At 41.9% G+C, this 26484-nt stretch overlaps 1 protein-coding gene across 3 annotated transcripts in view; it reads left to right on the top strand.

Moving 5' to 3' along the window:
* LOC128755024 (endonuclease V-like) overlaps positions 1 to 23272 on the top strand; it is a 76351-nt gene extending 53079 nt beyond the window's left edge. For 2 of the 3 annotated variants that reach the window (XM_053858164.1, XM_053858162.1), the window contains one exon: positions 23091 to 23236. Coding sequence is in view for 1 of the 3 variants with exons in the window: in XM_053858161.1 (XP_053714136.1) it covers positions 23091 to 23162 (72 nt within the window). In the remaining 2 variants the exon portion in view is untranslated. Of the gene's footprint in view, positions 1 to 23090 lie in introns of all 3 variants that reach the window. The other variant, XM_053858161.1, reaches the window with a different exon arrangement.
* Positions 23273 to 26484: the final 3212 nt, after the last annotated feature.

The following is a 26484-nucleotide window of genomic DNA, read 5'->3' as shown; positions in this document are numbered from 1 at the left end:
CACGTTACTTCACATTCACAACTGTTTAAAAAGTGTAAGAAGCAGTGTCCATAATACACATTAAAAGTTTCCAGTGGTGAACATGAAGCCCGCATTAGTCACGTGACGCAGGGCCGCACATGTTAAAACAATAATGGCAGCAATCGATTTGTAATAGGATTGCACTTGAAGTGGGTTAGGGCTTATAGATGATAGAGAGCCTTTATTACCTGACTATCTAGTTTAGCAGGCCACACAAAAACATAACGTTAATGGGACCGATTCAGACCCAATGTTGCTGGTTCCTGACCCAGCCCGGTGACCATGGCTGTTCTTGTCACGAGGCGAAGGGACGAGGGAGCTAAAGCCACGTATAGAGGACGTGGTGTAGGACCCAAGTGCGAGTGGTTATAGGCACAGAAGGCAGGAGGGAATTATAAATAACATTTAATAATTAAACAAACTAAAACAGGACAGAAAGTGTCACCGAACCGGGAGAAACAGAGCGAACACAGAATGTAAAAACAGAGTAACCAAACTAACAGAAGTGCACAAACATGAGTAAAAAGTCCAAACAGAAAGCGTCACCGAACCGGGAGAAAATGAACTTAAATCACAGGTAACTAGTTTGACAAAAACACAAAGAACAGATAATTACAAAAGGAACCAGGGAGAACGCGGAAGCACGAGGAAACAAAACACTAAACTCAGGCACCAGAGCATAAGAGAAAATGAACAAACTAGAGAATGTCGAGAGAAACAGGAGTTACCACGGGGAGGAAAGAGGAGTCCAAAAGGGAACAATGGGAGAAATGCAGGAACTCGGAGAGACGAACACAGGGAACTACCGGGAAACACTGGGAACAAACCATGGGATCAATAAATAACGAACTGGCACACGGTGCTGGAGCCCAGGTGTTTTAATGTACAGGTGATCAGTGGTTAATCGGCTCCAGCCGTGTGCCAAAAGAAAACAGGGAGAAAAGCAAAACATGGCTCAGGGACACTGAGCCAGGAAGCGGAGTCATGACAGTTCTAATATGATTATGTTTGAGCTCCACTATAATATACAGTTTAAAAAAGTAACTAGTTACTTTGACAGCGACGAGTAACTTGAAGTAACAAAGTTACTTTTGATTGAGGTAACTAGTAACTGTAACTAAGTTCGTAACTTAAAGTAACTTGCCCAACACTGGCTGCGAAACATTTGGGAGGCAAAATTCTACTTGTTAGAGTTGATGCCTCTAATTTCATAAAAGCTGCTGGTTGAGGGGGTGGATTATAGATGATGAACCCTGTTAAAGATTCAATGAAGTTTTTTTGTGCTTTTCGCAATCCACGTTATAGAAGGTGTAGAGTGGTTTATGTGTATGCGTTTGTGTGGTCTGGAACAGGAATGTATTACAATGTTAACAGAAATCAAGTTGATATCAAAGTAACTGGCAGTAATTCAAGAGTTATATTAACTTTATTAACGGTGAACTCTAGTACAACCGTACAATAAATGAAGTTATAATGTTAAATACAATAAATCTCTCATCTCAAAGACAATCAAATAGCCCATTTAATTACTCTGTAATTTGACTTGTAAACTAACGCACATAAACATCTCGGTCCACAATATGGCAGAACTATCAAGCACTGGCAAACAATGAACAAGACCACTTTCTTTCTTTCAAGAAGGCTCACCTGAAATGTAACCGGCACGGAGAGAATCCCCTCCAGCATGAATTAGCCATCCCTAATAGACTTTGTCACACCACTTAAAAACCTCACTAGTTGATGTATGCGTTTGGACTTGGGATGCACTGATCCCAGTCTTAGTATTAGTATTAGTATAACCCGATCCAGCCGATCTGGGAGCTGATCCTGGCATTTAGACTCGATGTTCAGTTCTCACGTTGATGTCACACGTGGCGCCCGTCATAATGATAACATGGCAGTGGCTCAAGATACAGCGTTGCTGCAGTGTACTGCAGCGGAGTTTTCAGTTTCCACCCGAAGCTGAGCGGGAGATGCAGCCCATGCTCGGATTGCTCTCACAGTAAAATGCAAATAACTTCAACACGTTGAGATTTATTATGGAATTTTCCAGGATTCTCGTCACTTTTCGCTTGTTGATTTCCTGTCTGTTTGTTTCTCTCCACTACAAACTGAAGCGGTGTCGTGCATAGCTCCGCTAAATATATATCCTCGCTGATTTGAAGCGCTACAGCAGCGGTGTTGTACCATGTGGTAGCGCAGGCAGTATTTGTTGAACATTTTGTCAAGTCATTTTTCCTTTTCACCTAAAGCATGACCAGTGTTATCCCAGAGCATGGGAAGAAGGCTAACACTTAAACACTGGTATCAGATTGGTTCCAAAGCCCAGTAACTGGAATTGGGACCACAAATGTCAGATTGGTGCATCCTTATTTTGGACAGTCGAAAAACAAAATCACCTGCCTCATGTTGGACTCAAATCTGTGACCTTCCTCTTCCTAAGGCTGCAGCTATTTGCTTTTCTTTTAAAATCCAGCTCACTTGCAGGTTCAGGTATGATGGGTGCATGCCATGTAGTTCCCAAACCAAAGTTCTCGACTTGTTTGTGGATCTGGCCTGCAGCTGTGGATGGTTCAATCTGATGTTCTGCTGCAGCGCACCGCCCGGCGGTGGAAGTATGCGCTGCAGGAGGTCATATGACCGCCTGTTACATGCATGGCAGTGACCCGAGAACTCTGCTACTTGATGGGCTGGACTTCCTGGACCCCACCTAAAATGCTCATCTTTTTAACTTGTCCCTGAAGGTACTTGTACACTGTCGCCACAGTGCAGTTCAGGCACACACTCCTTGCCAAATCACACTTGGAGGACATTTGCTGTTGAGGCGGTTGGCTTCAATTTTTTGATAAAGCCACAGCAATATTACATAACTGCAGGTATTTTGCCAGCCATTTCTTTTCTTCCTTCAGGGGATCAGAACACTGACTAAGAGCTGCAGCAAAGGAAGAAGAAGGGATTGAATGGAAGTGAATACCAGATTGTTAACCATATCATGTACTCGTACTCATGGTTGTGGCATCTGTATCAATGTCAGAAAGTGGTATGTAGTCATTCCCCGTTGTGCCCATCTGTAAAACAGCTGCACCATAAGGTGGTCACCTTCTCATCCTGTCTGTACAGGAGGAGCCAGCAACAACTGGCCAGCACTATTGAGTGCTGTTAAACACTCGGGGTCCCTGAGAACTCATACATCTGTAATAGATCCAGCACACAAAAATGGCATGAATTGATCTCACAGTTAGGATTGTGAAATTACAGAAATGCAAATTGAAGGTGAGGGCAGGGTGGAAGTTGACCTTCTCCTGTCCAGTTTAGCTCACATGGAAGGCTTTTCAGCCCGCGAGGGGCGGACTTTACCAGCAGCAATAATTGTACGTTTAACACATATGTGACAAATATTAAAATGTGCACTATATATTTTTCATATGTGCATCCATTTATTTTTTATTAAAATTATGTGGAAAACAAACAAAAAGCAAATTCGATATATACCACCAATGAGTTCCCCTTACCCACCCCATCACAGTGATAACTTAGTCTCAGTGTGAAATGATAAAAATTAACAAAGCAAAAGCTTTTGTCTAGTCATCAGGTGTGTCCTTAATAAATAGCATAAAAGTAATGTTTTTTCCTTTTTGCCAAGAAGAAGGGCCAGATGACATATGTCAACTCTTTCACCCACAGACCGATTGCAGCACATTTTTTCCAGTGGAATGCAATAACAAGTCTGCAACAAATGTGCATCAATTGAAAGATTTTCGCGAAACCTGTATGTGTAATATATTTAATAATTTAGTGCTAAATTGTAGCGATTGGACTTAAACTAGATACAGATCACATTTTTCCAAGTATTTCTGGACATTTCATGATCTGAATCCAAATTAGGAATGCTGTTGATGCTATCACAGCAACTGGACTGCAATACATTTAGGTTGTTTGCTGAATGCACGGGCTTTCTTGCATTACGCTAACTGGGACACGCGGGTAGAAATGTTGTTGGGACACAGACAGTGGAAAATATTCAACACTTGACATTCTAGTTTGAGCACTTTGAGTACCATTCTGAAACCTTCACAGTAAAATGGTCTCAGGCTGAAGGGGGTTTTCTTCTGCGGCTTTGCTTTATAATGGTGGTGGTTGTGTATCCCAGCCCTCAAAGTCCGTTTTCTGCTTGCTTTTCAGACGTTTCAGTGTTTTATGTGTGTGCGCTTCAATTTGAGGGTCATTATGAATAGGTTTCAGTTTGGTTCAGGGTCCTGGTTAAGGTTAGCCTTTTGTTTTCCATGGTTTGGTTTTGGGGGGGGGCAATATGTCAAAGAGTGGTCACCACAAATATGGAGATGCAAACGTGTGTGTCTATGTGTGAGATATATATCCTGTTCCTCAAGGATGGTAAAAGATGACCATGCAGTCAATTGTTTGATCGATACCTTGATCAATTGACCGTTGACTAGTCAATGGGCCATTCCAAGATAATTAGTACTGCACTATTTAAAGAGCTGGTCCTCCGTGTGAATACGTTTGTTTAAAAATAACATTATTAATCTATTCAAGTTACTGTTTCAGCCCGATTATCAAGAAAATATCAATACTATGAAAATATGAATGCCCAGAGAAGGTAGCCCCTCGACTCTGCCGTCGTGTCTCATGGTTGTTTACTCAACTTTCAGGCCAGTCTCTGGCCCACTGTTGTCAGAGAAATATTAGATTTTGTCAGATGGAGGTAAAGAAAAAGCTGTGAGTATGTGTGCGCGATTAATAGACAAAGACAAGATATACACAGACGAACAGGAACGAAAGGCGCCAGAACCAGAACACTGACCGGGAGTAACACGTAAGGGCTGGGGAAAAACCTGGAACAAAAGAGATGCGAATTATAGTCAGGTGTTACAAATGGGGAGAACACGAACGCACTCGGAAGTTACTCGCTTGGTGGTGGAAAATACACACACACACGAGGAAATAACTATATCAATGAGAAAACAAAAAGTGAGATCTACAAAATACTCACACGCGGAAATATACTGGAGATGGAAAGTGAAAGTAAAAATGAATCGAGAAGAAACAAGAACTAAGGAAGCGGCTGAAAAGGAAATCAGCGAGGGTCGAGAGAGTTTACCGGGGGGACGCGAAGCAACCATCTGGCAGCACAGACAGTAACCCAGGTGTAGAAATCAGTGGAGTCTGATCAGCGGAATGGGATCCAGCTGCGCTGCTATGAAGCTGGGGACAAACAAGGAAAAGGAAACGACACGTGAAATAACAAAATAAAAGCACAAGAAAAACTGAACATGACAAATTTAACTTTGATCATACGAGTCACGATGGGTGTTCTCCTAGGGGCTGTTGAAAGGTGCAAGAAATCCATATTTATTTTACATCGATGGCCATTAGGTGGTGTACATGTTTACAGCCATATGAATTTCGATTTGAATCCCCATCCATCGATGCTTCCATTGATGCTCGTGCTGCATGGGTTTAGTTTGTCACGTGAGTCTATATGCCAGGCGAAGTTGGAAAACAGTTGAGTCTCAGACGACATCTCTCTCTACTACAACTCGACTCCAACAGGATTGAGTGCCTTCAGAACAAAGCAGACATCTTTCATCTCTTTCAGCTTGTTCACCTCTTTGCGCTCGGCATTCGTCTATACCCACAGAGCTGTCCAAGGTCCTGCAGCTGATGACTGGCAAACTGGATCAGTGTCACCAGCTCAGAGTTCCCCCTCCACCGTGAAAGCCCTGCCGATTCTGTCTGCATTTGCTGATAAGGAAATTACTACCTGGTGCTTGCAGAGTTAGTGACTTTTTTCCTCCCGTTCCCTTGTGGGTGCTGTAATGTTTCACTTTTTTTTTTTGTTTAAGTTCACAATCTAATTTATCTGAAGCAGTTTTCTCTCTAAAGTGTGATGTCCTCACCATAATTCTCCCCACTCTTGACACCCAGGTGTCTCATTGTTAACTTCACCAAAATGATCACAAGCTGTGGATGTGAACCTGAAAATCAATAGGCCTTTTTTTCCCCACAGGCCTCTAAAGACAAATCAATTGGGATATTTAGCAACGAGGACACTCGCGAGAGAAGACACTGCACAACATCATTCATGAGATGATTTGACAGAGGGGTTCACACGAAGGTCTCGGGGTTTTTGAGGCATCTTTGTGAAGCCCCCACTGTCTTCCCCACTGCAGCCGAAGTGAGCAGTCTTGGTTCATTATATGCTTCAGTCAGCAGGGATGCCGGCCTCCGTCAGGATGGGGATTAACTGCTATGGAGGCCTCTCCCACTGGCTGTTGACACTAATGAGATTCCCTGTTACGCAACACTGAACCGTATGTTATCTGGGAAAGTCTCATGTTTAAGTGGTATCGTACATGTATGGAGTTTCAGTGCTCAGCCAATTAAAACTTTTATCATTTCATTGCGCACATTCTCTTAACTGAACAATGGATTTCAAAGCGCAATGTAGATACTTTTTAGGGACATGTTTTGTTTTTTTTTTACATGAAGATAGAATTTCTGTTCTTGGTTGTTGCCTCTATCAAAGGCCCTGCAGGTCTGACAATCTGGACCACCCTCGCAGACCTGACTCTCCTGGGATTTATGGTTTACCAAGACTGCTTTGTGACTGCTCTCCTGGATGTGCGTGGAAGATGATCCTGGCTGTCACAGTCAGCTATTGTTAGTATAAGAAATCCCTAACTCTGATATGGACAGTAGGAGGAATAGGACCAGCGTTCGCTCTAAGCTGCACGCGTGAGCAATTGCACAGTGCTGATACGGACTCCGCGCACACCTGCGTCGTTCAACTCTGTGTACTACCGGCTGGCATTTTCCACCACTGCACTGGACGTGGAAGTGGGTTGCACACGCGCGCACACAATACAGCCAAGTGACACTGCTACATACACAATGGAACGAACAGCAAGTAGAAGGGCCGGCTCTTTGAAGTGAACTATTGAAGTCGCTCATGGCTGGTCAAAATGTGTGTATACAGTGAGCCAATTGGGAGGGAGGCATGATACAGGTGTCAGAGTTCGGCACAGGAGAGAGAGGGCCGATGTAGTGCAGTGTAGGCTACACACTAGACAGGTGAAGAAATTAAGCTACCTATTCCTTGTTCATTTTTTTTCACTGTTCCATGACAAGCGGACACGGAATCCAGTGGCCTCAAGTGGACAAAATGAAGTCTCTCACAAGACGGATTCATGAGCCTTATCTATCAGTTTGAGACATGATAAATATTATTAAAAATATGTGACTTCAATGACAATATTATTGTATTCAAAGAATCTCAATATATATTTTTAATATATTAGGCATGAATTTCTTCCTTTTTTATTTTTAAATTTCACATATTTTCCATTTCTCAATGTGAATTATACAAATGTCTAAATCCCCATCGCTGTTTTAAATGCTTATAAACTATGACCGCAGTCACCATAGCTGACGACGACTGGTCGCTCACACTGGTCCAAAGGACTCTACGAGGTCATGGAGTTTGTGCCTTGGAAAATCAGTGGGAACATTTAATGGGACACTTATTGGACTGTCTTTGTCATAAAAACACAGAAGCCTTTTGTAAACATTGGACCAGGGTGTGTGCTGAGGTCAAAGGCTTTGATGAAAGAGTATGAATCTCAAAGTCTTTCATTCAGAACACTGCTGTTCAATTTGTACCTTCGTGTAATGCAGCACGACTGAAAACCACCGGCAGTGTACTGGAGAACGACCTAATTGTCAGACAAACACGTCGGTAAGGAGGAATGCCTCATAAGGGGCTATATATAGCAAGTGACATCCATCCACTTGTTTTTTTTTCACGTTTTTTCACACCATTGAAACACCTATGCGTCAAAATGAAACTCTGAATGCTGCCTTTGGCATTACTATGTTATATGAGGGAGTTTAGGAAAATTTCACCGCTATTCAACATCAAAGTTTGAGAACCTTCCAACGCTATCACAGCTATTCTGTCCTCTCGATTCGGAAAAGATAAACCTTTGGAGAATATGGATGAGCGAGTCAGTGACTGGTGAAACATTGATATCTATATTCAACCCATCCTCACTCCCATGGCGTAATATATTGACGTTGGGAAAGTGGACTTTTGTGTCCTATACTGATTGCCATAGTCCACAAATGATGAGCTGCTCCTGCTCCTTCAGGGCCCAGATAGTTGTATTTACCCATTGAAATATTCCTCTCCAGCTGTAGTGCTGTCCGATGTTATATATATATATATATATATATATATATATATATATATATATATATATATATATATTTGTCTGTCTACCTAGAGCAGCTGATCATGATGAATATTAATAATCCAGGTGGGAATTCAGTCCTGACATTTGCTCCGAGTCTTCGGCAGAGCACAGAAGTGTGGCTCATGCTGATGGCAGTATCATGATTTAACTTACTAGCATACACTTGAAACACCCCAAGCAAAGTTGAAGGATGAATATTGCTTTTCTTCCAAATGACTCATGTCTTGATATCTGTGAACAATGTTAAACTCACGAAAGCCCATTTGACAGACCTCAGGACTCAATACTGGAGTCTCCTGAAAGATCCGCGCATGTGAGTGGGAGAGGACACGAAGGACACAAATTGGAAACCTGACAGATGGTAAATAGTTTGAGCTGAACTATATCAAAATAACTGCCCTACAAAACATTGACAAATCGATATGTGATCTTTTGCTCTTTATTGCTTGGACTAAATGGCGTTGGAGTCTTCAATCAAAGCATAATGATTATGTTACTCCAGGGCTGTACGCTTACTGTGTCACATGGCAGCACTTGTACTAGCAAGCTAAATATTTCAGTAGCACAAAAATAAACTTAGGAGCTCACACAGGTGCATGGTTTTCATGTTTATCAGTCAAAGTCAGCTTGTTGTTAGTTGCTTTGGTTAACTTAACCAATTTAACTTTTTTTAAGTAACAACTGACATGAAAAAACAAGAGTAATGACAAAAATTATTCACTTCTTGAAAAACAGTTTAAAACAAGTTGTAATAATTAAGTTGTAATATTATGATTATGCACTGTAATGCTGTACTACTGGCTCACTGAAGCAGTTTGCTCAACAAAATTAAATAAAAGTGATACCTCTCACATCAAATAGATACTAACACTAATACTGGCAGCACAACATTCTACATTGTTGTGCTCCTTCAATAAAACTGGCTCAACTGACTTCAAAATAAAAGCAGTAGTTAAGAACCTCTACGATCAGTGGGAGAAATGTACCTGTCTCTAACATTGGGGGCAGATGTCCCACCCATCACCCGTGGTTCCTACACCACGATAATAATAACCATGCAGGTTATTATTATTTCATAAATAGTTTCTATAAATATTTCATCCCATATAATCTATTATCTAGATTTGGTATATAAGAATATTTTATTCATCAAGTGCTTGCTTTATTTTGCACGTGGATCAAATCAATGTTTATGCCTGCTACATCTTCTGGGTCGACCCTGATATTTGCACTGTATTTGTGTAATATTTGTGTGCACAGTGGAACCTCGGTTCTCGACCACAATCTGTTCCAGAAGGCGGTTCAAGGAGTGATTTGTTCGAAAAAGAAATAATGCGTTCCAAGCCTTAAAATAGGCTTTTGTGGGAGTGAATGTAGAGTGTCTGCTGCAGGTGCGCTGTTTGTCTATGTGTGTGGCCGCTGCATGTGGGAGGGGTTGCTGAGTGAGTGAGGTCTCTCCAGAAGTGAAGAGGTGCCCGGTGCGTGTCCAGCTCTGAATGTGCGCTTCTGTGCAGTTTGGCTGTGACAAAGTCATAAACCAAGTAACGCTCTGTCCCAGACTCGCCTCATCCCTGTCCCAGCTCCAGCTGACAACAGGACATCAAACCCTGGAGTGAGCGCTCCAGCCTCGGAGGTGTGGAGAGCGAGCACCTCCCCTGTGACACTCTACCACGGTCCAGTGTGGAGACAGGAAAGGTTTTACACCTCAATATGAAGAAAAAACAGTCAGTAAATGTAACGGGACTCGTCTGCATACAGAGGCTGCGTTATACACAATAACAAAGCACGTCGTGGGTCAGCTGATCGGTCCACGCACGTTATGTCTTTTCCGGCACTTTCGGAGGCGTTCGAGTTCTGGATTTTCGTTCGAAATCAGTAGCAAAAAAAGCTTGAAATTTTCGTTAGAACTCCGCTTTGTTCGAGTCTGGGACGTTCGAAAACCGAGGCTCCACTGTATTTCAAAGTTGACAGGTAGATAGAGAAGAGCTGGAATAGATCAAAACTCATGAGGGTGGAGTCATCGATCCAACTCCTCAGGAAGGTGGCGATCGGCCTGGATGATGCTTAAAGTCGCTAATTGGCATTGGGACATCACTCATGCATGATTCATTTGCAGCCTGTTGGTGGTAGAAAAGAAATTACTTTTTGGGTTACACAGCTCTATATTTGGACATCCTGTCATTACGTGAGCCGTTCAGGCTGTTTCCTAAAATGAATAAAGCGCGCAGCTCTTAGGTTTGAGCCCTTCTACGATCCCGTGCTGAGATCTGTCAGAGAGCACAGCATCAATGTTGCTCTCCTTCAAAATCACGGATTTGTGCAACAATTCCTCCCCCAGGGTTTGTGCTTACACTCTCAAGTCCTCTTACTGTTGTTCATCTGCACTCTTGTTATGCTGCTGCACTCACCCATCCCACTGTGGGAAAGCCAGCAGCACCTACACACATCATTAGAGTTGATAAAGTACACACAGCCTCTGCGTCTTTTACCAAAGCCCACTGTAACGCCTCGCCTCCCCGGCCATTCATAAGCCGTAATGGGCCCATTGGTGTGGAGTACGCCAGCATGAGTCGGGCCAGCTTGGATTGCCTTTGAGTTCGCAGAGGTTACGACGTGCTGCTTCATGCATCACTAATGTTCATTTGCAGCCGAACGGCACACAGGATGACTTCTTGTGAGATCAGCAGTTAATAGATGATGTTGTGTTATGTCTTCATACATTCTGTGTCAACATATGTTACGACTCAAATGTCGTGGGGTTTTATATGCTACAAACATCCCTTATTTGATTCAGTGCCTCAGCGTTCCATAACACACATTGGTGGTAAATATTCGCCGTAGCAGTAAAGCGGGGCTTTCCGCAGCTGGATGCTGGGACTTTTTTATTCATGGTATGAAACCTTCACAGTGACAATCGCAAGCCAAAGGGGCGGTTTCACAGAGCCAGTGCTTTGTGAAGTCAAAGAGCAGGTCCAACTGCCACATCCCTTTGTATTCCTTTTATTCATATTCAATATCTTTCCACTCCAACAGTCCTCCAACCTGGACAATATGCTCTTTTATGCATTCGTCCTGGCTGCTCCGTCTCATCTCTCCGCCCCCGTCATTCCTCTCACTCCCAAGTCTCTCCGGCCCATGCCCATCAAACATGGCACTGAATCGAATCAGAATTCAGAATAACCCTCATAAAAGCCATGGATGTATGACGGGATGCCGAAAGCTGGAAGACACGAGCAACATGCTTGCTGGGCTCAGAGTCATTGAGGATGCTGGTGTTATGAGGCAACACAACGGGAACAGGAGACAAAGAGAAGCGCTTGTTCAGGCCAACACTGCGTCAACCCACGAAACACTCTCCATAGTGTTGAAGTCAGGCATATAGATGCCATTAGTCAGATTTGTTTGTCTAATAGATACAGTGTATTTAACATGCAAACTTGAAAAAGAGATCCAATTTTCCCTCGACATCTCAGGGAATGACGTCACCATCTGCTCCAATGTCAGAAACAAAATCAAACTGAGCACTGAGAGAGAAGAGATGTACACATTCTCTAGTTGGAAATAGTGTTTGTCTGAGGCGAGAATATAATCGCCTGGTGTCCAATGTACACACAATTTCAACCTGCAAAAAAACTCCTCATCCAACTTGCTGAAACATTGAAAGAAGTAAGTACAGTACTGTAAGTACAGTAACGCTCCTGCAGAAAAAGTACGAGACAGGAGGATTTCCCTGACTCTCACCACTGGGTGAAGCATCATCTGGTCAACAGAAGCTGGATTTCTCCTGGACAACTCCAGCCAAAGACACAGAAGACCTGATGAGGCTCGTCGCTGGACCTGCTGAGGAGGAAATGCTACCTATTTGAGCAGATGACTCTCTGGCATTTTGCCTTGTTATTAGGAAAATACACACGTTGCTTCTAGAGGAAGACATTTTCTTCCGACTTTGATAGAGATAAAGGAGACACTTTCTGCATCTTCCACTTGTGCATGCAGATACAGATATCAGTTGCACGTATGCATCAGTAATGGTTGACATTCACTGACCACTGCAGACCAGCAACACCTTACAATAGCTGCAAGAAAAAACAAACAGATGCCTACTTGTCTTATTCTGTATATGAAGCTATCTGTCAGGACCCCATTCAGTCCAACCAACGGCAGTAGTTTCCAATTGCCAAATAAAACACCGTATGCATTCAGGCCCGCCAATATTTCGCTGCTAATTTATATTCCTTAACAGACTCGATGGAAATGTTCTCTGACAGCTCTTTAGAAAGAAATGACCTCATTCAATAGCTGTGCCACTGTTGTGGTCTCTTACTGCCTTTAGCAGCACTCGAGTTATATAATCTGAAAATGCTTGAATAAATGAAACGTCTAGACCAGATCTTGGCATTGAACATTATGGAGGTCACATACACCTTTTCCAAATATTGCTGGTGTTAGAATGTTGACTTATAATTACCCCCACCCAGCAGGATTTGTTTTACGCTGCCTGACTGTGTGTCTGTTGGCAAAATAGTTTTAAATGTATCGAAATAAAATGATCTGGAATGGTTGATACTGGGGACAGAAGGTGATGTTTTGTTGGTGTTCTGATGTACCATGTGGCTTTGAAGGAATCATCTGATGCTTGTTTTTTCAGTTGGAACCAGCTAAAAATAGAGACACATTCAGTGGAATCTCAATCATTTAATGTATTAATTTATGTATGTATTTATTTTTAAAATATTTTTTAAAAATATATATGTTGTAGAATGGTGTTTTGTCAGTTGGCATGTTTTCATATGGCCTAGTGAATTTGTGTCCACCCTTATTTTTTTTAGAGCAGCGTTGCACCCTCATTGTGGAATCAATCATGACTCTGGTCTGGAGTTTTAATAGTGAAAGACAGGTGGGTTTGGATGGCAGAGATCAGGCAGACTGACTGTAGCTAAGTCAATTTTCCCACATCACAGTATACTGTCCAACTCCTCACTGTTGCATGACATTGACATCAACATTCACGTATGCCTCTTTCATATCCCGATAAAACTCCTATGGACTCATCTAGCATTAGTCACAACATTATCTGTCAAATCTGATCGAACCTCACATCTCAGGGTGACATCATTCTGAAGGCGGGAGGTCCCCAAGTTTGCGTCATAGCGTGAATGAGAGTTGTGCCTGCATCTTCCGTTCTTACTCATTCATTCTGTTTCATCACAGTCAATAACTCAGTGGTGCGCTTTCTTTCATCTGTGTCATTTGTTCAGTTGAGTTTTATCTTTCGTTAGAAACACTGCTGGGAGCTTTAAGTGTCTTCGTTTGAGGAAGTTTTATTAAAATTTGATCAGTCAGAGCTAAAAAACTTGAAAGAACTTGGAGGAAAAGGAAGGAGTTTCAGGCGGTAGAATGTGAACGTGTCATGATGAGAGAGTGAAACAGCAATGCAGTGTATCCTGAGGTTTCATATCTCCTCCCTAGGTTAACCTTAAGGGAAATGTGATGAATTCCTTTTGTGGGTTCTGCTCCACATTCAGGGTGGTGGTGATTCTGCCTTCACACGGCAGTAGTGTTGATGTTAAAATATGGGTGAATTATGATGAAAATCATTAATAATTACTGCTTGTTTAATAATAATTAATATTTCAATTGATACAAATCATGAAGGTATTTCTCAATTTTCTTGAAACAACCTCTGCAGTTTTATCAGTGACGTATGGATGCATGAGTCAAAAGAGTTGCTGTCACGTGTGATTGTTCTGCTCTTATTATCTGGATGATACAGTTGACGTTGATCAAACTCAGTCATAGTTCGTCTGAGCCTCGATTCTGTTACACCCACACATCATCAATAATTCACTCGCATTAATGAATTACCGTGCCTATCTTCTTGGAATGCAGGGGGCTTGCTCCCATTCTGCTTGAATATTTCACTGAGTGCATTAACCTTTTGCTGTTTCATAAGAGTTGCTACTGTGTTACAAATGTACCTAAAAAATGCATATTCACTAACCCGTGCCAAATCTATTTTGAACATATATATAAAACATATTGAGCAAAGACATTTGTTCACAAGTAGAAGAAGCAGTGATCTTCAGTTAAATGAGTGTGTCGTCTCCTAAATCACTTTGTCACACTGAACTCTCTGCAACACTGCTGGACCAAAGGAGCTGTTGAAAGTTGTCAGGAACAAGACTGTTTGGTTACACTGTAGAGTATGGAACAGATTTTACCATATATTAACATGTTTTTCGTATGAGTATTAGCATTATATTTGGCCAGTAAGTCATCTTTCAGAATAGTGTGTTGATAAGCATGTTTTACTCTGGAATGGTCACCGAAAGAACCACAACATGTTTATAGATTACTAGTAGTAAACAAGCAAGTAGTTTATTAACGGTTATTATGTGTTCCCCAAGCTGAAGTGGAACCAAGAGGGGAACAAAACCATCTGCAAAGTGCTTGGTGAGAATGGTCCAAGCCTGAAACCTTGTGGATGTGGACACTGTCATGAACTGGGAGCAGATCGTAGTGCTGTAGTACTCATGATTGATTTTGTTCTCGAGCTCAGTCTCAAGACCACTCTTTTAGGGTCTTGAGCTCATTTCTCACCCTAACACTAGCTCTTAACACTAGCACTTGGTTTTGAGTGCCCCCCACTATGAAGTGCCCTCCGATGACGAAGTGACGTGATTGACGTCCCTTAGAATTGGGACAACACTATGATCCAGCTACTAATGAAAGTGCGCTGGCAAATCGTTCGGCATCCTCAGGTGATTTGAAGACTGAGGTGGTGTCATTATACACAATGTGGAGTATGGCCGGAAAGTGCAAGGTGCATTTATCTTTCAGCTCCACAAGCTTCTTTCTGACATTGTTGAAGGTCTGTAGTTGAGTCAACACTTCAGTAGTGTAATCCGGAAAGATGAAGACCCACCTGTTGTTCCCTCTGCATTTCTAGGGACCGTGCTGTCGACTCAGATGAAAAAGTTTTCGTGGTGCATTTTCGCAATGATGACCCGTGGTTTGTCTGAGTCTGGTAGCTTCGCCCTTTGAAGTTGATGAGCTCTGACAACCCTCAGTGGTTTTGAAAAGTTTCCATTACCCAGAAGTTCAGGAATCAGCTGGGAAAAAAAGTCAGTGGGGTTTCCTCCTTTTTTGCGCTCCGGAATGCCGATGATTCAGACATTGACATCGAAAGCAACCCTCAAGATCATTTATCTTAGTCGCTGCCTTTTACTCCGCACAGGTAGCTTCCAGTGCTGCGATGCGCCTGTCTGTCGATGATAAGGCCACCTGCTAGGCTTCATGACTGTCTGTTTGAAGGTTGGAGAGGCTTTCTTCAATGGAATCTAAGTGGCTTTCATGCGATTTCTTAAGCGAGTTTACCAACTCACAGACCTTGGCCAGGTTGTTACCTTGTTGGGCAATAGCTGGTAATACATCCTTGTTGCTAGCACCTGTCCGGGCAGCTAAAGAGGCAGCTTTCAAATCTTTAGTGCCTTTCTCTTTTGGCATCCTGTATTAAGATACAATCCACGTATAGTCCAATCTTGAATATTATTGGTGTAACAGTATTTACTGACTGTGTACATGCTAAACACGTCTACTCCATAGCTCCATAGCATAGATCAGTTGAAAGCATACTGCGCCAACTAATGCAATGTCAGACATAATTTAATTCTTAAGAATGACATTTTAGATACATGACTATTAAATGATGAAACTCTCTTCCAAACATTGGATGGGTCATAATTTTGAGCAAGCACTTGGTGAGCAAAGTGGAGCGACTATATGGTGTTCTGTTGTGCAAAATCTCAATTGTGCTTCTTAAACAGAGTTATTGTGTCCAATATGGTGATCAGTTTGTGAAAAGTTTCTCAATCTGCTTCTGGAAGTCATTAACTTCATAAAGCATTCTGCTCCATCTTTGCAGCGACCCAGAAAAATGGGCTGGGAAAACAACCTGGCATTTTTTGGATTAACTGGATGTTAATGCTTTCAGAGTTGAAGGATATCAAAATATGTGCTGTGAAACAGATGGCAGAATTTGCACTTTAATATTCTTTAACATAATTGTAGACTTTTACAACAGGTTGCTCCTCATCGCAGGTATTGTTTAGATATTCTGAGGACAATCTGGTGTTGAAATATATCAACCAAATATATTGCAGAAACAACAGCTGGCTCAATGTTTCTTCAAACTAACGCTGCACCAGTGACATTTCTGCGGCATCATTTTCCCACTGACATGGCGCCACTCCACGAGCCGCTTGCCTCACTGAATGTATCCTTCAGTCTCTATGTTTTAAGCTTGTTGTCATACTTAGGCTTGTTTTCCGTCACGTTGTAGCCGTCATTACATGTTACAGTTGATGAAATATCACAGACCCTGATGTTACAGATTTGCCTTGTGTTTTATGGCTGCTCTTAAAGCTGTCTGCCGCCAAGTGACTTGATCCAAGATGAGTTTCTGCTCACAACACCTGAGCAGGCTCAGCCCCTCTGCTCTACTGTCGCACAGACACTGGGAATGAATCCAGGCATGTCCAAGGACCGCGAGGGTCTGCTCTGTCAGGACTCTCTCCTACTCTGTGACCCCATCCTGCATGATTCATGACCCCCCACTCTGTGCAGCGCACTGCAGATTATTAGCAGTGAAAGGTTCTGCCCCCTGATGATCTACTGCCCTCCTGCCTGCCATGAGTAGAAAACGGGAAGGTCTCACTAATCTTTACATATGTGTGAGTGTGTGTGTGGCTCCGCCAATGCTGCCCAGGGCCTGAGGAGCATGGCTAAGCAGCTCGTGTGCTTGTTTACTGTCAGGAAAAGTGCTGACTCTGGTTGGATTGGTTTGTTAATGTTACTGCGCAGGCACGTCCGCGTGCACGTGTCGTGATGTGTAGATTGACTTTTCCACATCAATAATTGCAGAGGCTGGTGGGAACCAGAGGCTGTGCCGTGTTTTACAGTCTTATTACATCGCTAATACAACATACATCCATTACAGCAAAGCCTCCACCTCCACGTCTCGCTTGTGTGGGAAACTAGTCTTGAGTCTTAATTGTTTTGCTTGCTGACTGTGCCTTAATGAGGCTGAAAACAAGTGACTGAGGCTTCAATATTTTCATGTACATCAGGCCTTCTTTGGATCTGGATATTTATTTGTGAATACATTCATTTCACCTGGTCCATACACCTGAGTTTGGTCAGTCGCCTCTATGTTAAGTCTCTTCATTTCATGACTCTCTCCAAACTGTCTCCTGTTTTCGTTGTTGTACTCACACAAAGTTTTCATATTTGTTCTCATCACCAAGAGCACCTTGCCAAACCCACATTTGAAGTTGAAGCCTGGCCACCACCAAACCAAAATGTAAACCCGCGGTACCTCATGCAATGTATGAGTTTAATTTCCAAACCAGAAACGTGTTCACTTCAGAAATAACACAAAAGCTTCTTTGTGCAGAGCAGCCTATTGTCATCGACCTCACAAGCACGATCAGAGTTGAGGATTCTCTTCTCAGAAAGTTTGCTAAATCATTTTGGTACGTAAAATGAAAACATTTTCATTGTCACCGCCCAGAACAGAATAGATTACGTGATAAGTATCCAAGTGGAATTTCTATGACCGCACACTGGGGCTCACCTCACCTTTTGTCACGTGTCCGAAGACTGTGATCAGTTGGTTTGTCAGTCTGGTGCTGCTGGTCTTAGCGGACACCTGTTTGGTTAACTTATGTGCTTGACTAGTGGGATCACAAACCTGCACCACCTTGTGTGAAGACCTCTGCGCTTCATCCTTGGATCATATCTATTCAGTGATAAGTCAATCATCATTTTAAGGCACCTTGAGACAAAATACTCAGCCAAGGTGAGAAGAAGCATTCCAAGTTCCGCATAGTTTACCGTTCATAAACAGCAGGCAAGATAAAATTATTACAAGTCAAAGTGAGTCTTAAAAATATACCTCAATGTGTTCCACCACCTCACAAATTTGCATTTCTCTATACGAGACGTGGATGAGAGCAGACAACCTGGAACATCACTTATTAACTGTTTCAGAGCAAGAGATAATAAACATGCAAAACAGCTTCCTCCTGACATCAGCAATGCACATCCCAATAATTCATACTTTGTGTGAATATTAACAACCCACCGTCCGCAACTGCTGTAAATGTGTGTGCATCGCTTCTAACCATGAAAATAAACAAGACTTCTTAAAGAAACACTACTTGCATTGCTATTAAGTATTAACATAGTGTGCTGAACAGTTTCCTCCAGAGTGATGCTTCAACCTGTTTTATGCTGGGAAGAATTCTGAATTTTCCCTCTGCTTTATCTCGTGACGTGTGAAGCCCAAATTCAAGTGATTTAATGTGAAACTTGCATGTGGACAGTGACCCCTGTCTGACTCTGTTTTCTCTGAACTTTCAAAGCAAAACTGCAACTGCACCATCAATAATTTGCCTCCTGCTGAATTTTCACTTTCTTCCTTTTTCAAAGAGCCAAAGGCTTTCTTATTTTAAAGAAAATAAAACATCACCTGCCACAGCAACGGATCGGCCATATAAACTGGAGAGTGAAATAATTGGACTCAGCACTGCTGTGATAAAAATCTAATCTGAATTGGTACAGTAAAAAACAAACGTAACCTTTTATGAAACAGTCATAACTCATCGACATTAAATTTACTCTTCAAGAGAGACATCTTCAAATCATTGCAATATGAAGCAGCAATATTTAGGTTCTGAATCCCCTTGTGTAAACACACCTTCTGTACTTACTGTGTGAGTAAGACGCAACATTTGAACGATGGTCAATGATGGATGTCCATAATTACAGTCATCCTCTTTGGTCTGCTGACCACACAGTTGTGGCAAAACAGTCTTCTCTGCTGATAAAATAAAGTGAGCATTTCAGAGTGCTACCTATTATTAGCATGCAGAGACAGAACTGAAAATCACATTTACCATTGCAGCTTAATCCCTGGTGCTTTTCTTCCTATTTAGAAGGAGAAACCTTGAAATGGGCCACTTTGTTCCTACCATATGTTCGAACATAGCACTCAAATTCCCCAAAACTCTAGCCATAATGCCTGATCATCTTCTCTAATGTGTTCTCTCCGATTCTTTTTAGTTTTTGGTGCAAAGGTGCCCTTTCGGTGTCCAATATAAAATGTTGATTTATTTGATAAGGTGTCATTTTTTCCGCTTCTGTATCGGTTTCCAGAGGCTGTATAAAGCTTTATAAACCCACTTTCCAGCAGCACCCTCTTCAGTCATAAACCACTAAGCCCAGTTGAACACTTTAGATGAACTGCATCAATAAAACAACGCCCATCATTCATCAGCTACGAACATATTAATATTTCTAGCACAGAATAAATGACCAAAATGCATCCGAAAGAGCACCTTCTGTGTATCAATAGCCAGGCATGATAGGAATATAGGAGTTCATTTTTTTGTCCCTCATGTGTGCTACTCTCACTTTCATGCTGCACACGTGTCACTGTTTTTGTGTCCAACGATGAGATGATGACAGATATATTTCCATTACAGAAGAAAATCATTGACATTTTGTTCTGACTCACCACCCAGCTTGTGTTTGTTTTGAGCGCAGATTTTAGTCATTGTGTTGAGACGTTTTTATGTTATAAATTGTTATATATCAATGTTTGTATCAGTTTAAGGAGATGGAAATTGAAGACGTCAGTTTCACAGTTCATACCTGCCTACCATGACAATTCAAGTCGTAAAATCATTAGTCACACCTTCAGAAATGCTATTTAGATTTTTCTATTTGTGTTCCTCACATGTTGTCGGAAGTACTGAATGAATGAGTTTTTTCGGATCGGATTTTCCGATCGGATGTCATGGCTGAATCGAACTGGTTCAGAGATGTCAGTGAAACTATTCCAAGTGGGAGGGGTCAGTCCAGTGGTACGCAGCCTGGAACAAATAACCTGCGCACACAGATTCTGAATGGAGCTGCCACTCTGGCCGTGGAGTAGGGCAGTTTGTCAGCGAACACTTGGCCATTGATGTTGTGTGCTTGATCTTGTATCCCCTTTAGAATGTGGATCACAAAGTGATCATTTCAATAATTCAAGGTTGTTTCTGTTTCGCTATGTGGGAGAAGCTTTGTGTTCACATGAGTAATGCCACGCAGTCATGCTCAGCGGAGATGGTGAGCATTTCTGACAGAGTACAGCGTCCCATCTTGACTGAGTAATCTGTGTGTGAGCAAGACAAGGGTTTGTGGGTGTTTTGTGGGGAACACAAGTTTCGCATCCAGTTCAATGTCACTATTGACGAAATCTGTTAACGCTGCACACATAACACAGGTCTGGTAGCATTGGATTATTAGTACGTAGTATTGCCTTTTGATTGATTGAAGCTTTTGTCTGACTTCCAGACCACTGGAAGGCTGTCAGGTTGCTGGTTCTCCTACTTGCAACGGAGCATCCCCACCAGTGATTTCACTTGTCACTAGAGACTAGACTCCTCATCTATAAGTGACCATTTAAACACAATACTTTGTTGATATTTTGTACAGTTCAAATTTGCTATTGTTTTAAACAGATTTTAATGATCCATTCAGAGTGTTTGTCAAAGCTCACTACAGCAACCAGCTGTGGCCTGAGGCTCCACACCTAACCACCCAAACGCATTGCAGTTCACATAGCTCCTGACCACTGAGGCATGTTAAAGGTTGCTACATGCTGCAACATGTCTCCACAGCTGACCCTGGGTCAGAGTCAAGTAATGTCCAGCAGGGCCATAACAAGTCCATTGCTTTCCCTAACAACTCTCCCTGCACCATGTCCGGCGGCCGCTCCAGCAGCTACGGCTGCTTCCCTGCCCTGACTCACATCATTCTCCTCTGCTGTTTCTGATCTTGTTGCTCGGCTCTGCTGAATTTATTTGCTGATGTTGATTGCGCTGTAATGCGCTGAGATCCCTGGACGGCCATTCTCAGTAAATAGCCGGCCTGCTGCTCGGCCCACTCTCACCAGTATGACAGGTTTAGCTCACGTCTCCATAAAGTTCAGGGCTAATAGCATCGTGGGCTGCTAATATGCTGCAGTTTGGGATGATGAAGCTTATGTAGAGGTTTTGTGTGGTGAGAGCAAGCTGAGAGCAGAAATCCATTTGCAAATCCAAAGACTAGGCAGAGCACACACAAACTACGATCAATAACAAGAATGTAAACAGCACATTGTCACCCTTTGATTGCTCTCTTTTCATCGCAGTCATGATGACTTGCATTGTTCAGTTTACAGCCAGCACTCCAGCCTCATGTATGCATTGCAATTCCAGAAACAGTTTTTTTTCCGTTTCCATCCAATGGGCGTGAGTCGAGGGGAAGTGAGCTCAGCGAGAAAGTGACAGTAGACCAGTGCAGAACGTAAAAGTAGACCTGCTGGCGGATGAATGGCATCAAGAATGAGAAGTCTGAAATGAATGAAGAAAAGAATGACCCAATTGTATGGAATTAAAAGTTGAACGAGGCGCCAGTGACAAATGTTGTGAGGGGTGGTGCAGCTCCCAATAAAATGAGTAGACAGCAGATCCCATTTGGTTCAATTGAATCAAGTAAAAAACTAATGCCAATGAGCTGAATTGCAAAAACCAAAAGTGGGCGTTTATCTCAGGTCAGAACAAACAAAATATTCTATGCATCGGCACATTCCCATTTCCTTTAATCCATTTCAATTCATGGTCGATGATGATGATGAAACTCCCATCAAACAAACACTACACACTCCAAATTCTTTGTCTGTGGTGAGGATCTTTGACAGTTCCATTAAATGCCCTGACTTGTTGTTGCTTGGTGGCTGTTCACCGGGATGAATTAATTCATCCAATGGCACCTAACTAGTTTCTGTTCCAGTGGTTCGGCTCCTGCCAACATTGGGCTTCAGGGACTGTGTGACTACAAGCGTTCGTTTTTTCATTCACAGTCTTATAATTGAGCATTGGATCATTTATTACTGATATATCATTTCAACTGTAAACCTTCTACTGTGTTAATCTGTGCTCTCCTTTTTAGACTTTATACTATAAACTACGGCACCTTATGCAGTATTGGATTGTGGACTACTTCCTACTCAGTCCTGTGCATTTCATATCAGTACGTTTTTCCTCGCTGGCTAAAGAATTCGTCTGAGATCTGTCAATGTGAGCTGCCATTGTCACTTACAAGTTGTCATCAGACCACCATTGGCTGGAAAACACCTGAGAACACAAACAAACATGCTCAGAAGGTTGCACCTTTACTGTGAAGACTCAGCATGAAGTCTGTTCAGAAAGTGCTGAAATGCACAACGTGTGGTTTGAGGAGTAAAAGTAGCTTCCAGATAGAATAACGACCATATCGCTTCACTTATTATTGACCCCACTGCTCTTCTCCTGACCTCAATCAATACATCTATAGTGTAGAGTCTGTGATATTTTCTGCCATTAAAATGTAGTGAGTTCATCCATGTAGGTTCACAAAATCAAGAGTCAAAACTCCTCAGATGATGCAAGCTGCTGTTCCCTCTGCTGCCCTCGTCTTTGATGTTGTGTCATCCATATGGTTCCTGTCACTTCAAGACAGTGTGTTCTCTTCTGCATGTGTGTCAATAGATCTGTGTGACTTCCCCCCACACTGATTTAAGTGTCCACTCCTAAGAACTTAGTGCTGCAGATGAATACAAATTTTCTGTCTGACAAAAAAACCTTTGCATTGACATTTGCCTTTAATGTTTGTATTATCATTCTGACTGAAATGTATTGTTCACTGGTCCACTTCTGTTTTTTCCAGGGACTCATCTCTCAGCCGGAGAAATGTGACAACGTCCAAGTTCAAGCTTCAGTTTCTCTGAGCCAAGACTAGAGTGTCAGATTTACTGTACCTCATGATGCAGCCATATTTAAACTGGATGTGGGTCGCTCTCTTTTTATATGCTGCTCTCATTACGTTTTTAGGCCAGATTTTATAATGCAAGCTATTTTAATAAATTATATTCAGTCTACTTCAGAGTGCTGTCATCTGTGCCGCAAGTAAACTGGACTGCATTTGACTCTTAAAATCATAAACAGTCACATGGTGTGGAATGTGCCTTTAGTGAGATTTGGCAGAGGCCTCTGGAGCGCTGTCCAGCAAGGTGAGCGGAAACTGAGGACGGAGGGGGAGAGGGGCTGACTCTGCAGGAGATTAAGCCAGAAATAGAAAGTAGTCAGATGGGGCAGTATTGACCAACGGTGGATCAGCCCATCTCTCTCAGTTCCCACGTCAGAATGAGCATGGAGAATGTAAATGTTCTGGGTCGGAATGCAATTGGGAATGTTTGCATCAGTTTGCAGTAATGACCTCTGTTGTCCTGCTGGCATGGATATGGTCTGACTGAATGACTTCTAGAAACATTTTTAGCTGAATTAGACACACACTGTGTTATTACATAGCAACTCGATTAATAACCCACCCTCTGGATTTGGATTCGAATTATGGCCAGCAAATCTATTTTGAGGTGGAATATTGAAGGGGACCTACAACGGTCTACCATGTTTTATGACGTCGAAAATGTTGCAACTTACTCAGAAGACTGTGGATAAAGCTGGTCAGAAAAGAATGGTTTAATTAAGTCAGAAAATGAAAACAAATTGCTTTCTTAAAACCGTCTACATCCTGGCCCATGACGTGTTATCAGCCCGTGCCAAGATGCTGACTTGGTGGTGCTGGATTCAGTTTTTGACGCACCGTTGTTGGACCCATCCTTACTGATTGACATGATACGTACTCCAACTTCACTCCAGGGAATTTTTCATCCATCAAGGGTCAAGTCCAAACCATCTAGTTAATGGTGCTGTATTAGGCAGTATGTAAGGAATGACTGGGACATGTCCATCTTTCTTTCTAACTTGTCAGCAGGAAGGCAAAAGATGTCTGGCCTGGCTGCGACCTCAATTGGAGCTACAAGTTCTGAAACTACCCGTTATATGTGAGGGTGAACATGTTTTGCCATTGTGACGCTGATGGTTTCTTTATTGATCTCGAGAAAGCCTTTGAGTTGAAGCGTGGTGCAAGTCAGGAGCAGCAGAGAAGTAAGTGAGAGGTGTGCAGTATGTATGATGAGGTGTACTGTAGGAGTGACGGACAATAGGATTACATCAAGGATGAGCTCTGATTTTGGATGACTCTCCAACTCTAGTTTGTCAGTATAGTTTGTTGAGCTGTAGTACGCAGCCTGTCAAATCATGACATCTTCTTTTAATGTTAATGTTAAAGTTTTCTTCAGAGAAGTGTTGATGTTGTTGCTAGAAGAGATAAAGTAAAACAACAATATTTAAACAAATTCAGCTGTCATACATTTCCCTATCTTAAAGTTTGCAACATAAAATTAATGTTTTTATTTAAAAAAAGACGAGCCAGGACATCGGAAATCCTTTATTAAAGAGAGCATTGTGGGTAATCTGAGTGATGTAGTCGATGACGTTGAGATTGATCCTTGTGACATGGCAGCAGCAGCAACCACACAAAAACAACAGCTGTTAAAGTGAAGTGTGAAGCCAAACAAGTCCAGTCATACTCAAATCCTTCCAGTCTCTGTGTATGGGGTTAACTAGACCAGGGCTTTTTAACCTTTTTGATGTCAGGGCCCACCTTTCCCAGAACAAATGGGCCCGGGTTAGGGTTAAGTGATAGAACTGATTCATTACTCTTGATTTCATTTGTCATCAGTTACCATATTTAATCGACTTACACGTAAAAATGACATGAAACCATCTGATTATTGCAAAGATATTTATTTGTCATCGAAAAGTCCATCCCGCAACAGAACCCGACGCAAGTCATATTCATATTCAAATTTACTATAGGAAAAAAAAAGAAATAACATACACTTGATGCAGACTAAATAAAACTAAATACTAAATACAAAATAATACAAAACTAAATAAAATTCTGAATAAAAAATACCATAACATAAAAATAAGTTATTTTATTTAAACTCCAGAGAAGATATAAGTAAGTGAAATTTGAAGTAGTATAATGTTCTAATTTATTTTTAAACTGCTTCAACTGCTTCCAAGAACAGTTTTTACTGTTGGGGGCGCCATCGCTTTCTTCATCATTTTTTTTTCTTTTCAAGAACTTCTCCATTGTTGTTAACTGTGACAGATTGGCAGGTGTCACTACTACTAATAAGTCTGATACTAACCAAAAACAGTGGGACCAACAGTAGATACTGATCCTGAGTACTGGATCGGAACATGCCTTATTCAGAGTTTTGCAGGCCACAAAAAATGACTTGGCAGGCAAGATTTCACCCCCATCCCTTGGGTTTGACACGTACTTGACTGGATCTGTTAATGAGACGTTTGTCCATATGGACTAAAGAGAATAAAAGTTTCTATTCTCATCATATGTGAAGGGTTCAGGACATCCCAGAATGAGCCAGACCATTATAAAGTCCGCCAGCTTGCAGAATATGAGTGCTTTGTTTGTGGGGGGTTGGTTCAAGAGGGTAACCAGAACATAATCTGTTTCCAATATTAGCTCTAACATCTGTTGGTTGTCAAAACAGAATCGTTTGCTGCCTCATGTTGCAACGATGCAGTAATTCAGCGGTTATACAAGAAATAGAAAACAAAACACTTTGAAAATGAGTCACATATGATAAATGGCTGGAAAAGACAATAAAACAGGGCTGACGTCCATTGAGGCTCCCCAAGGTACTTAATAATGTGAGGGCCAGAGAAGAGTGTGCACGTCCATGGAGCCAAATGAATAAAAGTGTTGATTCATTGACATCTTACTCATGCTAATCAGTGCTAATAAATCAAATGAACACCTCAAAATGAGTCTAGATCAGAGGTGGGAAATTCAAGTTCCCAAAGTGTCACATTAGAAACTGTAACAGTTGAGGGACCAATCATGCCAAAAGAAAGACAGCGATGATGACAAAACATGATGGAAAAAAATCCAAAATATATACTTAAGTAACAAGGGCAAAATGAACCATGAAACCTATTGAAATATTTCATTTTATATACACTTAATTTGGACTAAACATTCAAGATAGGCATTTTATTTCAGTATTCCTTCAATGTATTTTGAGGGACAAGAAAAACACAAAAATGGTGAATCAAAATAAGAAAGTTTTCGTCTTTAAACAAGAACATGCTGTGTTTACTGCTGAAGTGGTGCTGGTGACTAA

Source organism: Synchiropus splendidus, chromosome 2 (genome assembly GCF_027744825.2).
Source record: "Synchiropus splendidus isolate RoL2022-P1 chromosome 2, RoL_Sspl_1.0, whole genome shotgun sequence".
In the NCBI taxonomy this organism is placed as follows: Eukaryota; Metazoa; Chordata; class Actinopteri; order Syngnathiformes; family Callionymidae; genus Synchiropus; species Synchiropus splendidus.
Note: the sequence above shows the minus strand (reverse complement) of the source record. Positions and strands in the feature narration are given on the sequence as shown.